This window comes from Pygoscelis adeliae, unplaced genomic scaffold (genome assembly GCF_000699105.1).
Source record: "Pygoscelis adeliae isolate BGI_AS28 unplaced genomic scaffold, ASM69910v1 Scaffold226, whole genome shotgun sequence".
Classification (NCBI taxonomy): domain Eukaryota; kingdom Metazoa; phylum Chordata; class Aves; order Sphenisciformes; family Spheniscidae; genus Pygoscelis; species Pygoscelis adeliae.
The window spans coordinates 4,361,635-4,375,478 of record NW_008824983.1 but is presented as its reverse complement, the minus strand read 5'-3'; the positions used below and the strand labels follow the sequence as shown (position 1 = coordinate 4,375,478).

At 37.3% G+C, this 13,844-nt stretch overlaps 1 protein-coding gene across 1 annotated transcript in view; it reads left to right on the top strand.

The window, feature by feature from the left end:
• SP4 (Sp4 transcription factor) overlaps window positions 1-5,779 on the top strand; it is a 26,245-nt gene extending 20,466 nt beyond the window's left edge. The window contains exons 3-5 of the mRNA XM_009325741.1: window positions 716-944; window positions 1,184-1,383; window positions 2,455-5,779. Of these exons, the coding sequence (XP_009324016.1) occupies window positions 716-944; window positions 1,184-1,383; window positions 2,455-2,702 (677 nt within the window). The 3' untranslated portion in view covers window positions 2,703-5,779. The remainder of the gene's footprint in view (window positions 1-715; window positions 945-1,183; window positions 1,384-2,454) is intronic.
• The last annotated feature ends 8,065 nt before the right edge of the window (window positions 5,780-13,844 follow it).

The window sequence follows — 13,844 nt, the reverse complement described above, 5'->3', positions numbered from 1 at the left end:
CACTATTGACTCATATTCAACTTGCCATCAACCCAGACCCCCAGATCTCTTTCCGCAGGGCTGCTCTCTAGCCTCTCATCCCCCAGTTTGTATGTATAACCAGGATTACCCTGTTCCAGGTGGAGAATCCTGAAAAGAAACAAACAAAAAAAAAACCTAACAAAGCTCTGGTATGCTAGCTTGTTCAAGTCTAGTCCTACAACATTTCTTTTTCTTTGTGAAAGTTCCTTTGTGGCTCAATGTTGATTCAGGACAGATTGTAGGAGAAGTGACAATTCTGTATGTGCCACAAAGCAACTTTTAAAATTGGCTAATTGTAGTTTTCTGAATGTAGATATGTTTTCAAAGGTTATTAGAGAGACATTAATTGGCAATCGATTTAACAATCTTTCTGTGTAAGATCTTGTTTAATGCTTTCTCATTTATCTCAGCTTTTAAGAAAAGAAAACACTTGTTAAACTGGTTCACATTTCTTAGTATCAGTAATTTGCAGCCTTGTGCTGTTCTAATAACAAATTACATTAAACAGGGCTATTTAAGCTAGCAGGTTAAGTCCTCTGGTAGTGCTTCAGGAAAATGGCTGGATTTAATACTTGTTTTGTGGCTTCCCTTAACTTTAGGTGAATTTTTGTTCTATAGAACGTATAAAGTTTAGCTGTGCATTTCACTTATTGAAGTGACTAATAACAGGTACAAACACTTTCTTATTTTACAGGTCAACAGCAAGGACAGGATGGGGTAAAAGTACAGCAAGCCACGATAGCTCCTGTTACTGTAGCAGTAGGTGGCATTGCTAATGCAGCAATTGGTGCTGTTAGTCCTGATCAGATAACACAAGTGCAGCTGCAACAAGCTCAACAAGCTTCTGACCAGGAAGTGCAACCTGGCAAGAGATTGAGAAGAGTTGCCTGCTCATGTCCTAATTGCAGAGAGGGCGAAGGAAGGTAAATGTAAATTTTATCAGTAGTATGTATTTAGGCTTCTTATCACAGTTTGCCTCATTTGGGCATGAGATTTTCTTATATTACCTACATGTTTTAATGCTTCCTGTTAGAAAGTATGTTTATATATTTCTTTTTAGACAGGGGATTATAATTGTCTCTATTAGCATGAAATATTTTTCCTAATAGTTAATAATATTTTAAAATATAATTACTTACCTGTTTAAATTTGATCTTTTTAGAGGCAGCAATGAGCCAGGAAAAAAGAAACAACATATCTGCCATATTGAAGGATGTGGAAAAGTTTATGGCAAGACATCTCATCTTCGAGCACATCTGCGCTGGCACACTGGTGAAAGACCATTTGTATGCAACTGGATTTTTTGTGGCAAGCGATTTACAAGGAGCGATGAGTTACAAAGACATAGAAGAACCCACACAGGTTGGTCAGCCCTCTCTATATGCATAGTACAGCCAGTCTGAATCGTAGTGGCCATGGTTAAACAGTGATATGAAAGATCTCACTTATTAGGATCTCTGGAAACTACTTTTAAATGTCAATAAAGTAACTTTAAAACAGAGGAAGTGGTAGCTTTCAATTTTCATCAATGCAAGCAGGCTCTGAAATCAAATAAAATGAGATCTGTTCAAACTGTTCTTCTGTACCTATGCTAGAAAAAGATGACTGTTTTATCATAGATAGCTGATGTACATTATCTGATGCCTGATCTAGATTTGGCTAATTTTCTTGAGTGTGTAGGATTGGCCATGGACCAGGGTTGTCATTTCCTCACTTGGACTAGCTCAATCCTCAAGAAATTTAGTAGCCTAGTCCATACATGAGATTTGATCTTCTTGGGAAATTTCTTGAAGTTTCAAGTGAGAACTGATAAAGCAAGTTCTCTTTACAGTTCAGATTGGAAAGGTGGACCTTTTAGAAACTGAAAATTTTGTCAGCCTTCGTATTTCTAGCCCCAAGAAGGTTCCCCTCCTCCCAGCTTATAGCATCAGAAGATAGCACTTGAAGTCTAAGCGCTAATTACATTTGAACAGTGGCAGGACTTCTTAGTATGGTGAATTTATATCTCTTGACATAGATTTCATACATCCTCATGGAGCTTTGGGATTCATGTTTCCAAATTCCCTTCTCATCACTGTAATCTAAATAACAAAAGCATTCTTAAAAAATGCTATCAAGTAGGTCTTTCAGGGCTTTTACCTCTCCTACTCTGTCAGGTTTATAGAAGTTTATGAAAATTCTCTGGTGACCTGAAATTCAAACTTCTCACCAGATAATCACAGCATAGCAAATATTTGTTGAGAACATTTTAGTAGTGAAGAGTGGATTGCCAAAAGCCTGTGACCTGGAAATCAGACAGGTAAAGAAGAAAACATTGCATCCTTTTAAAGACACTTCAAATGTTGAATAGAAAAGGGTCAGATTCAAATGATCAAGCAAAAGGTATTCAATGCTCTCTTTCAGTAACATTTTGGTTTTGTTCTTTTAAAAAAGGTGAGAAGAGATTTGAGTGCCCAGAATGTTCTAAAAGGTTTATGCGAAGTGACCATCTCTCAAAACATGTCAAAACTCATCAGAACAAGAAGGGTGGTGGAACAGCCCTTGCTATTGTTACCTCAGGAGAACTGGACTCTTCAGTTACTGAGGTTCTTGGTTCTCCAAGAATTGTCACTGTTGCTGCCATCTCTCAAGATTCAAACCCAGCTACTCCTAATGTTTCAACAAACATGGAAGAATTCTGAAAGGATCATTTATATGGACACCTAGTGCTGCACTTAAGTTTACATACCTTTCAGGATATGGAAGTGGGCTGGTAAAGTGGATTACAGAACAGGAAATCATGTTTTAAGTCATGGCTTCTGTAAGTGTTCCAGGTTGGAGGGTCAGCATGGGAAGTGTACACCGGTGCAACAAGACAAAAATTTCAAAAATACAAACAGCGCAAATTGATGTACTGGATAAACAGATGGGGGAATATTATTTCCATACTGTACTTTTTTAGTTATATGTCTGTATATCATGTAATGATTTTAAATGAACTTCCCCCCCTCTATTTTAGCATTGTATGTTAATGTGTTTATAAAATCAGATAATATCAATGTAAAACAGGGTGGACCTTGACTAGAATTAATATCATTTGATGAAGGTACTTTGTTTTTAAAACAAATTTGTATATTTTCATGAGAACATCCTTCTCCCATAAGGCACAGCAAAACCGAATACAGATTGAATGATAGTGGAAATGTTTTGGGTTTTTGCTCAGTCCATAGAACACGTCAGTTGATTTTGGCCGTCTTTTCTCAAGTTTTGGAATTACTCAAATAGCAGCTGGATGATGCATGCTGCGAAGTGGTTCTGAGGTGGACCTCAATAATTTTGACCACTACATTGTAGTAGTGTGTATAAATGACAATCAGTGAGTTCTAATTCCTCTCTTTGTTTGGAGAGCTAAGGTTTTGTAGAATTAGTGTATACAGTAGGAAAGATAAAATCGTAGAAAGATATTAACGTAAGATTTTACAAAAGTAATGGTATCTTTATGTAGGATGAAAAATGAATATGGCAACTTTTGTGTCAATTTTTGGTATTTCATTTCATTATATTTAAAATATCCGTGGTCCATTTCTAACTCATAGGTAACATGAATCATAAAAACTCAATCTTAAGTATTTCAATGTTTTAATTTTGTTAGAATTCATGGAAATTAATCAGACAATTGAGTGTTGTAGCTCATTCTCCAGTATCTTCTTTCTGTAAATACTAGTTATTATATTGTGGTTAATGTGCCGAGTTCTTTACGCTTTGACTTAGTAGCCAAAGAAAAGAATTAATTATCACATTTTAACCAAAAAAAGGTATTGAAAGTAAACATTTTCTCTCTTTTCCCCTAAATATTACTGTCTTTATTTTCTCTTCAAGGATAATGTGTGGGCTGGTAATAAATATCTGTTACTGATCAAGTCTTACATTGAGCCTCCAACCACAAAACAAACTGGGGAAAGGGGAATATAATTACCTTTTTAGTACACGACTTTTGGTTTCAAAGGTTTGGTTACATTTTCAGATGTGCCAGTTTAATAGGAATATAGGGGAAATGAAAAACAATGACAATGAAAACAAACTGCATTTTGTATGTGAAAACTCCAGTGCGTACAAGGAGGAAAGATGGCCAAATATTTCATACTCAGGATTTTTAATTACTTCCCATAGGCATAAATGTAACCTTTTACACATACAGTCATTTGGTAATAGTTCTAACGACCAGTTTTTTAAAAAATTTATACACCAAAATATTTTTGATGTAACTAAAGTAAGTACAGTGCAAGAAGGATAAGGTTGTTTTTTTTCCCTGCAAATTACGAAAGGAAGAATGTGTTTGGTAGCTGTTGGTTTGAGAGACATAACAGATACCTTGTGCATTCCCTCACGAAACATATACTTCTCATCTGAATACTTTATCAATCTTGTGGTGTTTTCTGTATTTTTGAAGCAAGAGAAATACCAATCATTGTTTACACTGTGTACACTTTAGGCCAGCCCTTTGTAGCAAAATACTAAGCTGAAGGTATTTTATACTTTCAGTTTACATAAAAAGCTTTGAGATTAAAGAAAAACAATTTTACACTGTGGTTATAAATTTCAAGTTTCTTAAAGCTTTTGTAGACTTGTAACAGAGTCTTTAAATTTTAGTTGGGTTTTGTACATTATTTTGTATATTTTATTTAAAGTACTCTTAACTGATGTATCTGGATTTAAAACATCAGAATCAATTAGATGTTACATTTAATACAGATGAACATTAGGTAGTATTAACTGTTAATTTTATTATATAGGAAATGAAACGTCAAATATATATTTTATCATTATGCTTCACAATCAGTGCTATAAATTTCTTTATGCAAAGAAAAAACTTTCCTAATGTTAATATCATGTTTCCTAGAAGTTAACCATTTTTGTAAACTGAAGTTACGAGCATTCTGCACAACCATTTCATATATAATTTTTTCATGCATACTTATGTATGCAGATAGGAAACTGAAGTAATTTTTTAATCTGCAATGAATCCCTGTTATAGATGTATCAAAATCTAAACCTGGTTGGCTTCATAGCATCTCAAGTACATTAACTTGTGTTAGCAGGTGCACATTTTACCACCGGAATTAGAAACATTTTGACGGTCTGTTCTGCATACCATTCTGAATCCACTTTTCTGTCTTAAAAGGATCGTAAATTTCAATGTCCTTTATTTGACTCAGTGGGATATAGCTGTTGTAAGTAATAGCGCACAGATGTGCAGTAGTATCTTGTTTAATGGCATTTCACTGTTCATTCCCTTTGCCACCGTTAAAAATTTTGCTTTATTGTAATTATCAGTGCAAAGTGTATTTACCATGGTAGAACTCCAGTGTTAGAATAGTTTTTTTCTTACAATATACTTTCTTTGGTTAGGTTTGTGTATGTGTTGCCGATTACATTAGAAATTGGTGTTAAGTCATTATTTATCACATTCTTTCACGAAAGCAGTAATAAAAGTGTGTAATCTAGGAGAAAAAGTTAATTTGTCAAAGTTAGGTAAGCATGATGTTTAGGTCCTATTTTTCAATTTTATAACTGTTTTATTGCAACAATATTTGTATTTAAGTCTTCATTTTAATGCCTTGTGGTGTTTTTTTATGCATGTCACTGAATTGTCATCCCGCAAGAATTGATGTGCAGCATAGGGTATTAAATCTACATAATGATTTTGAAACAGAAAAATAGTTGATGGTAAAAATGTAAATGTTTTGCAAAAATTCCTTATAAAAAAGTTTTGTAGTAATATTTCACTTGTAAATTTTTCTAAAAAAAAGGAAAAGGAAAAAAATGAGAGTAACATTTCCCCACATCTAGAATTTAGAAATTAATTCTGCCAGCAAAGCCTGTAAGGCATTAATTTGACACTTTTACAATGCTGATTTGTATAATTTTTTGGTGGGTTTGGAACTAAAATCATGTACAAGTTGTTGCCTGCAATAACATTTTGCAAGTAACCTATTAAAATTCCCTTGAGTTTAAAAGGTTTCTTCATTTAATTACTTACAATATAAAGCAGCAATAAATCATGTTTGAGTGATAATCTGCTCATCAAGAAGAACACTAGAAAGCAAATGCTTCTCAATGGGGAGAGGTTGGCAGCAGCTTCTGGATTTGTGTAATTAAGACCTGTACTTGCTGGTCAGCGTTTCCCAACTGGCAGACTCCCAGCAGGGAATTAAACCAGCAGATTCTAGCTCAGCGTGAATTCCGTGGGGTTTGTTCAGCTCTTGTGAATGGAAGTTACGGTTATTCCTGAGCGTACCAAAGGAATAATCAAAGGAAAAACTTTTCTAAGGTAAGGAGTATGAACACACACACACAAATAAATAAATAAATATTTTTTTCTAAAAAAAGATAATTCCATTTGAGAGAGAGAGAGAAATAATAGAAGTGTCGTGATTGCATTGCAGACGGGGAATGAATAGAACAAATACATGGCAACCTGAAAGTACTGACTTCAGCTCATAGAAAATACATTGAGCTTTTCTTAGTGAAATGTAAACGGGCTCCTGCATTGTGTTATACTAAAATAACTTTGATTAAGTTTATGCTAAATTGCTAATTATAATGGTATACTAAATTTTTTTTTAATGCTAAAAGAATTTTGATGGTAAGCCTTACAGTACTTTTGCAGTGAACAAGTAGTAGTATTTCACAAAGGAAGGAATAAATATCAAGATGACCACTTGCTTGTTCTATCTTCTCAAAGAAGATGGAACTTAAAATTTGTGGCTTCTAGCCTTGTACTGCAAGACCGAATTATCTTTCCTCTTTCCTAATTGCGACCTGAAATCAATTATCTTTATTGTATGTTTGATGAAATACCTGTTTAATTTTAAGTCTCATTAACCTCTATTTGAATGCAATGATTCTAATGTCAGACAACTTTATTAACTGAAGTCAAACTGTGCCATAATTCAAAGTAACTGCATCTGACCAACTAATATGTCTTTATTGCCCAATTCTTTAGTATTGTGGCACTGGTATTTTTATTGTGAATTACAAGATATGTGGAGTTTTGAAGCAGTTTCTAGATTATTGGTAAGAGAGTAGTCCTTCACGTACACAGCCACCATTGCGGTACAATATCAGAAAAGGTAACAAAATTTAACGTAAGGACATTAAGGATGAATGTGCATATTCCATTTTACTCTTTAGTCCTTTAAATGTGATCATTCTACTCTGTGAAACAAAGTATAATACCAAATTGAGTCATTTCTTCTACAACTTTACATTCAGTACCATTGCTATTAATTTAATTACATTTTGTATTTATTCCATTAGCTTAATTTTATGTCCAACTTGGTAGCAAGTACTAGGGTGTTATTTTCTGTATGTAAGAGTCATATTCAATTCATGTCGAACTTCCTGCTGTGGCCTTTCCTTCCTTATGCTTTCCATGTCCCTGCTTCCCGTTCCTTTCCCTCTCCCCGCTTCCCGTTCCTTTCCCTCTCCCCGCTTCCCGTTCCTTTCCCTGTCCCCAAAGCCACTTGCATCATTTCCCGATGTCCTAAGACTTGTCAATGCACGTGGAAATGCCGTGGGGACCAACAGCCGGCATACGCTCTCCGTGCTTGCTAGGGTAACTTTCGTGGGGAGAGGACAGCAAGATACCTTTTCTAGCAGAACTGCTTCACTCTAAAAATTGCTAGAAGTCATTACCAGCAGGTAGTTGGTGATGTAATCAGTTGATGCGCGGGTGGCTAAAGGCCCTTTCTTCAACTAAGCTAGACATTAAACCACCGTGACTGGGGGATTTGGCTCGATGTGCCCATTCCATCATGCGAGTGATTTACCATTAACAGAAATGTTGAAAGGTCCCTCATTTTGCCATGGAATCGTCTGTGTCTTCTCCAGAAGCATTTGGGATAGAAGTTTTACAGCTTGCAAAGGATTTTTAACAGGCGCTGATATTTGGGAATTGTTCAAGTGAAATGTTTCTTTAAATCATTCCGGTAGCGTTGCTGAGGTATTTTTCTGTCTGGTTTTAGTTTAGTTTGTTGGGTGTTTTTTTAGCAAGGATCAAAAATTACCTACTTCTAAATTGCCAGATCAAGGAACACAGGCATTTCTTTGATTTGTATGAGTAGCAGTGTGCAATGTAACATTCATAATAATTAGATTCCAAGCTTTGCCTATCATTTATACTTCTATGTATGGAAAATGCCTAGCCTTGAACCATTTAGTAATTCCTTATAATAATGTTTTTAGCACAACTGTTTCATTAAAAAAAAACACCAAAACCTACAAAAATTATGTCAACCTTTAGATTTTCCCTGAGGAAGAAACCCTTTCTGTTTTAAAATGAAGTGTATTGGAGACCATAAATATTCAGAGGTTTCTTTACCGGCAATACCTTTTACAGCATTTCTAGAATTTTTCACTTTCTCTCTTGCATCTCTCCCCTGTGTTGTATCCTAGCCTAGGTTTCCGTTAAGACCTCTCTTCCTGCATTATCAAATGCTATATAGCTTTTTATCTTAATTATCTCCTCCTTCTTGCTAAAACCACTGCAGAAACACATAGACTGGACAAAAGAAGTACTCTGTCTCAAATACATCTAATGGAAAACTCTTTTGGAAAGAATTTGAGTTGAATGAGGTCTCTGTTCCATCCCCACATATTATGGAAGCATAGTCCAGAGTGGAGTTTAAAACGGAGTATAAATTTGCAGGGCAGGCGGTGTTTCTCAAAAAATGGTTGTACTGCCGGTCTGAAATTCTATTAATTGTTAATTTTTAAGCTGTTTTAAGTTCAGTGCATAGTTTTGTGTCACTTGTATATATTTTAAAGGAAAGTCATGGGACAAATTGCAGGAAGAACCCAATCTCAAAGCTGGCTGGCCTTTTGGTGTTGACACGTTTGTCAAAGTTTTGGAAGATTTTTAAAACAACTGAAAACAAGCATTAAGAGAAGCATGCTCTCCGTAGACCCAAACACGTTCAGATTTTACAAAATGTAGTTGAATTAATGTACTGATTTACTTTCAAAGCTCAATTTACTAACTTAAACTACTGCTGATAGGTAAGGTGTGTGTCTGCTAAGTGATGCAAATGCATCTTTCAGGAGCTACTGGAAAGATTTTTGAGTTTGTCTATCAACAAGTACATAAAACACTATCCTCTTTCTAACTCCTTTTAGTCAATTCTACCTCGGTCTTACAAATACACATCCTCTGCTTACAGTTTTAAAAATCTAAGGAACTAATACATAAAATTATGCAGGTAGGTGGAACAAAGCCAAGAAAGTGAAAGCCAAACCAAGTGAATTAACATTTTCTAGGCACATATTTTACTTTTATCCTGTTATAATTTTTACTTAGGCATGCCAGATTTTCGTCACCTTCTTTTGTCAGTTCCTAACAGGAAACTTCCATAACTAGATGTGGAAGAAGTGGGGTTTTTTAAAGGAAAAAAGGTAGCTAGAGCATAAACAGGATTCTGTTGATGTACCTTTTCCCCCTTAAGTCTTAGTTTTTTACTGACAGCTGTCATTAAAGCTTTCTGCTGCTTTCAGTTGTTTCTAAAGGTGTTTAATACAAGCTGGCAAAGGGAACAGAAGTCAAAATAATTGAAGGAGGCAAGAATTACTTCAGAGTGGGATGAGAGGGATGATAAAGTATCTAATTAGCAGCAAAAGGGTGATATAAAAGAGTACATTACAAAACAGGAGACTAAAGAACAGGGACAAACCTGAAAGGGATCTAAAATCATAGAATCGTTATTATAGAATCATTAAGGTTGGAAGAGACCTCTAAGGTCATCGAGTCCAACCGTCCAACCTTTCAAAATGATAACAGAGGAGTAGAAAAAGGAGTAGTTCCCATTTTGAGCCGGGAGATAGAGAATGGGTAGGTTTGTCCCTTCGCAAATACGCATTTTTTTATGCTTTTGACTTTTGAAACAACACTGGTCATGCAAATGGTGCAGGCAGCTTCTTTCTATCTTGATGAGCAGCAGAAGTCACTGAGTACTCAGTAGACTCATTACTAAAAGTTCTTTAAAAGTGGAAATCCTTGTTTGTGTTTATTTTTCCAAACTGCGGGATGTGCAGGCAGAGTGGATTATGTTAAAAGTAGAGTCCCCTGGGAGCTGTGCACGAACATAGTAAATGTCAGTCATCCTGGATCTGTTACCATCTGTTTACGTTAAGACAGGCAATCGATTTTTACAGGCTGTCATAAAACAGAAAGATTTTTCTACTTACATAGAAAAAAATTCAATTTCCCTCAGCTTTTTTCCCCTCCTCTTTTACAGCAGCGTGAAACTACACAGAAATCAAGTCGGTAACCTTGATGGAATAAAAATACTCTGGTTTAAACGGTAAGAGCTTAAGACATGAAATAGCAATACATTTAAGCTCCTGCTCTTAAATATGGGCAGAACAGATTTCACTATCTTCCAACATCAACTTACTGAAAAAGTTCAAATGATGTAGTTCAGATGTATTATGGTCAGTATGGCTTTCACATTAAATACAATCCACACTTCTACATTAACATTTATAAATTTCATTTCTGTTGGACTAAATGCATGAAGCCTCTTCTGAAATTAATATTGAAACCTTTGGGTAGCCTTCTCTTTTTACACTTTAAGCTTTCAAAACTAGTTTGCCATTGTGGATCACCTAGAAACCACTCTGACTGCTATTTATTATTGCTATTTAGCCAGTAATAATGAGTGATTGCACCTTTGTCCTTCCTTTAGTTATGACTGTTCAAGAGCCTCTATCTTCTGTTTGTTTTAGCACAGTAGTCTATTACCATACTGTTAGAATAAAATTTCTTAGTCTTTTAAGAACTCTAGTCTGTATTAGATTGTTATCTAATTAATTGGCGGTAGCCGACTGACCACGCAGTAGCATGCATGTGAAGAGTGGAGAGCTGGAGAGCAACGGAGTATGTAACAAGCCAAATATGTAAAGAGGCATTATCTGTAAATATCTGCTAAATTTAATCCTGTCTCTATTTGATCTCTTCCATTCTTTCAAGTTCTGCACGTGGCCTGCAGAAAAAAAATCATTATCCTTGGTCTTGAGAAGATGTCTAGCAAATACACAGGAACACATGCAGCAAAGAAAGTTAGCTGAGACAAATGTTTCTTGCAACCAAGCCCTGCCAGCTGAACAGCAATGATATACTGAGGAAAATAAAAAGTGAAATTTATTGGGGAAAATGATAACAGATTTCAAATGTGTCACAGTATCAGAGAAGGAATTCTGGGGGATCACCTTTTTGTCATATTGAAGAAATGAGAATTCATGTATCACAATAATGCGTATGAATCCCTTCATTTAAATGACTTCACAGAATGCCCCGTGTAATCTCTCAGCTGAGCTTTCCACAAAGATTCTACGAACAGGAGTCTGTAATAAGAAAATAACTTTTTGAAGGCGCTAACCCTTTTCATTTCAGAGAACAAAAGCTTCTATTCAACTACTTCACTGAGATCTTAGGGATCGATATCTATTTCATGTACATCTAGTCAACTCTCACCTTACGTCCCTCAAGATTTAAGATTATGATTTCAAATTACCGTCAGATTTGTCTGTTGATTGTCTGTTAATTGCTCTTCTGACTGGCCAACAGAGAGATTCAAATACCCACTCTACAGACCTTGTTGAATGTGTCTATTCATTGTGCTACAGCTGCAACAGCTAACTAAAAAAATTATGTTGAAGCTTTCAACCAAACTCTTGCTGAATTGCACTGCTAGAAGATCTTCTGCTTTGCTGAACTACTCGAGACAAGATCTAAAGAAACAAAAGGATTATCAGCAAAGAATAAGGCAAATAACACTTGAGGACAATTTCTGTCAGTCACTGAGGTTACAGAAGTTGTCAGTAAGATGCTTAGGGTCAATCTTTAGGACTTTTAGCCCTCATTTAATGGTAGAATTATTTTATTTCCTTTAAAGAATCTTGCAGTTGGTTTCCCCCCAAGGACATGGGGAAATTACTTGCCTTCAATAGATAGGTAGGTAGGTAGGTAGGTAGGTAGGTAGGTAGGTAGGTAGGTAGATGGATGAGACGTCTTCACCAGTGCCCATTTAAGTTTGTAGACTGCTCTGGTTGTGACCCAAGAGGCAGGTTGGTTTGTCTGTGGGGAAGCCTTGAAAAACCCCTGCACTTACACCAGGACAGCTATTTTCTCTGCCACTCTGTGATCCCAGAAAAGAGAAGTAGATCAAGCCTGTCAGGGAGGAGCTATATTGCACAGATCGATGGCTCCAAAGAGCAAGAGAAGTTGAAAGAAAAGAGTTCTCTTGCTGTTTCCTTGAGAGAGGTGGAAAGTGCTCTAAAAGTTGGTTACAGGGTAAATGCTGACCAAGTGAAGCATGAAAAGCAAACGGATGGCACTGGCGAGAGAGCCAAACTCCAAGCCCTAGCAACAGTGCTGAACTCCGGCTGGCCCCTGCAGAGGGAGAAGTAATCCCCTTTTCTAAGAATATGAGGACAAAGGTGCTCACAGAAAAAGAAACGAGGGTAAGAAATGTAACATCCCTGGTGCTGCAGAAGAATGAGAGCAAAATTCATCAAGGAGCACTACGGTTTCTTGCACAAAGTGGGAAGGCAAGCCAGCTCCAAAGGTCTGCCGGGCAGCAGCCTGGCACGCGGTGGATTGCTGTCGCTAGGCATTACCTCGCTATTTGTGCTCAACTTTCTGGAGAGCTTTACATGCGGCAGAGCAGGGGTCTACGCAGTCAGGCTTTGCCCACCTACAGGTACTGGTTTCTAGGGTACGCTGGCAGTAGAGCTCAACTCATAGTCAACATTTTGTTTTTCCTAGATGCAATCTGTTTCGTATTTTTTTTTGCTAAGGCCTCCATGACCACAGAGGTCTTCTAGATGCCCATGCCACGAGCACATACATATTTTATAAGGGTGTTGTTGCATTAGGCACATCGGGAAAACAACTTTTTCTGAAATGAGTAGCCATCTACAGCGGTGCTCTACAGTTTGACTGATCAGCAGGTTGGCCGACCACCGTTAAGAGGTGGAATGAGAGAGGAATGAGCAGTCTGTAAGTGCCAAACTGAAGAAACCTCAGAGGGAATCACTGTCACTCACCAAATAAAACTGGCTTTCTTTGCAGCTGATATAATGGATGTTTTTCTCAAACATCTACAGACTTTTTGCTTTCACTGGGCCGAAAACATGTATTCTGCAAATATCTGTATTTTGTTTGTGCTTAACCAGATACAATTAGCCAGCTCTAGCAGCTGTGAAGTTGGGAAGGCAAACACTAGTGACCTGTTTCTTCTTCCTTCTGCAAAAAGCAAACTAAGAAGCAGTTTTAAATCGCAATAGGAAACATTTACTAAGCAGCAAGTGTAACTTCAGAAAGCAGCAGTCCTCACACGGCTGCGTAAGAGGCAGTTACTTTTTTGCATGACCTGAAACTTAGCTAAGAACTGCCCAAATAGAGTCACAACAGCTACGATGCTTCCTTCCGAGGCCCTGTCCCTGTCCGTCCCAGCGCCGGCGGGAGCGGGACCCGGCAGGACGTGTCCCAGGGGACGCGGTGGCCCTGGGCCCCGAGTGGGAACCGGACGTTTGTGGTCTGTTTTATTTCTAACAGCCTTCCACCCGACGGGCTGTCCTGGCATCCCCGGGGCACGCTGGGGAGCACGTATGGGCAGACAGCAAACAGTTAATTTACGGCACTTTTGTAAACATTTGCGAGGGGGGATGCTGAGATAGGGACCCGTATTTCACACATCCCCGGAGGCGGCGGCGGGCGGGGACGATGTGTAAGCGTTGCTCCGTAAGGACCCGATGCTGTAAACGACCACGAATTCCTCCAAATC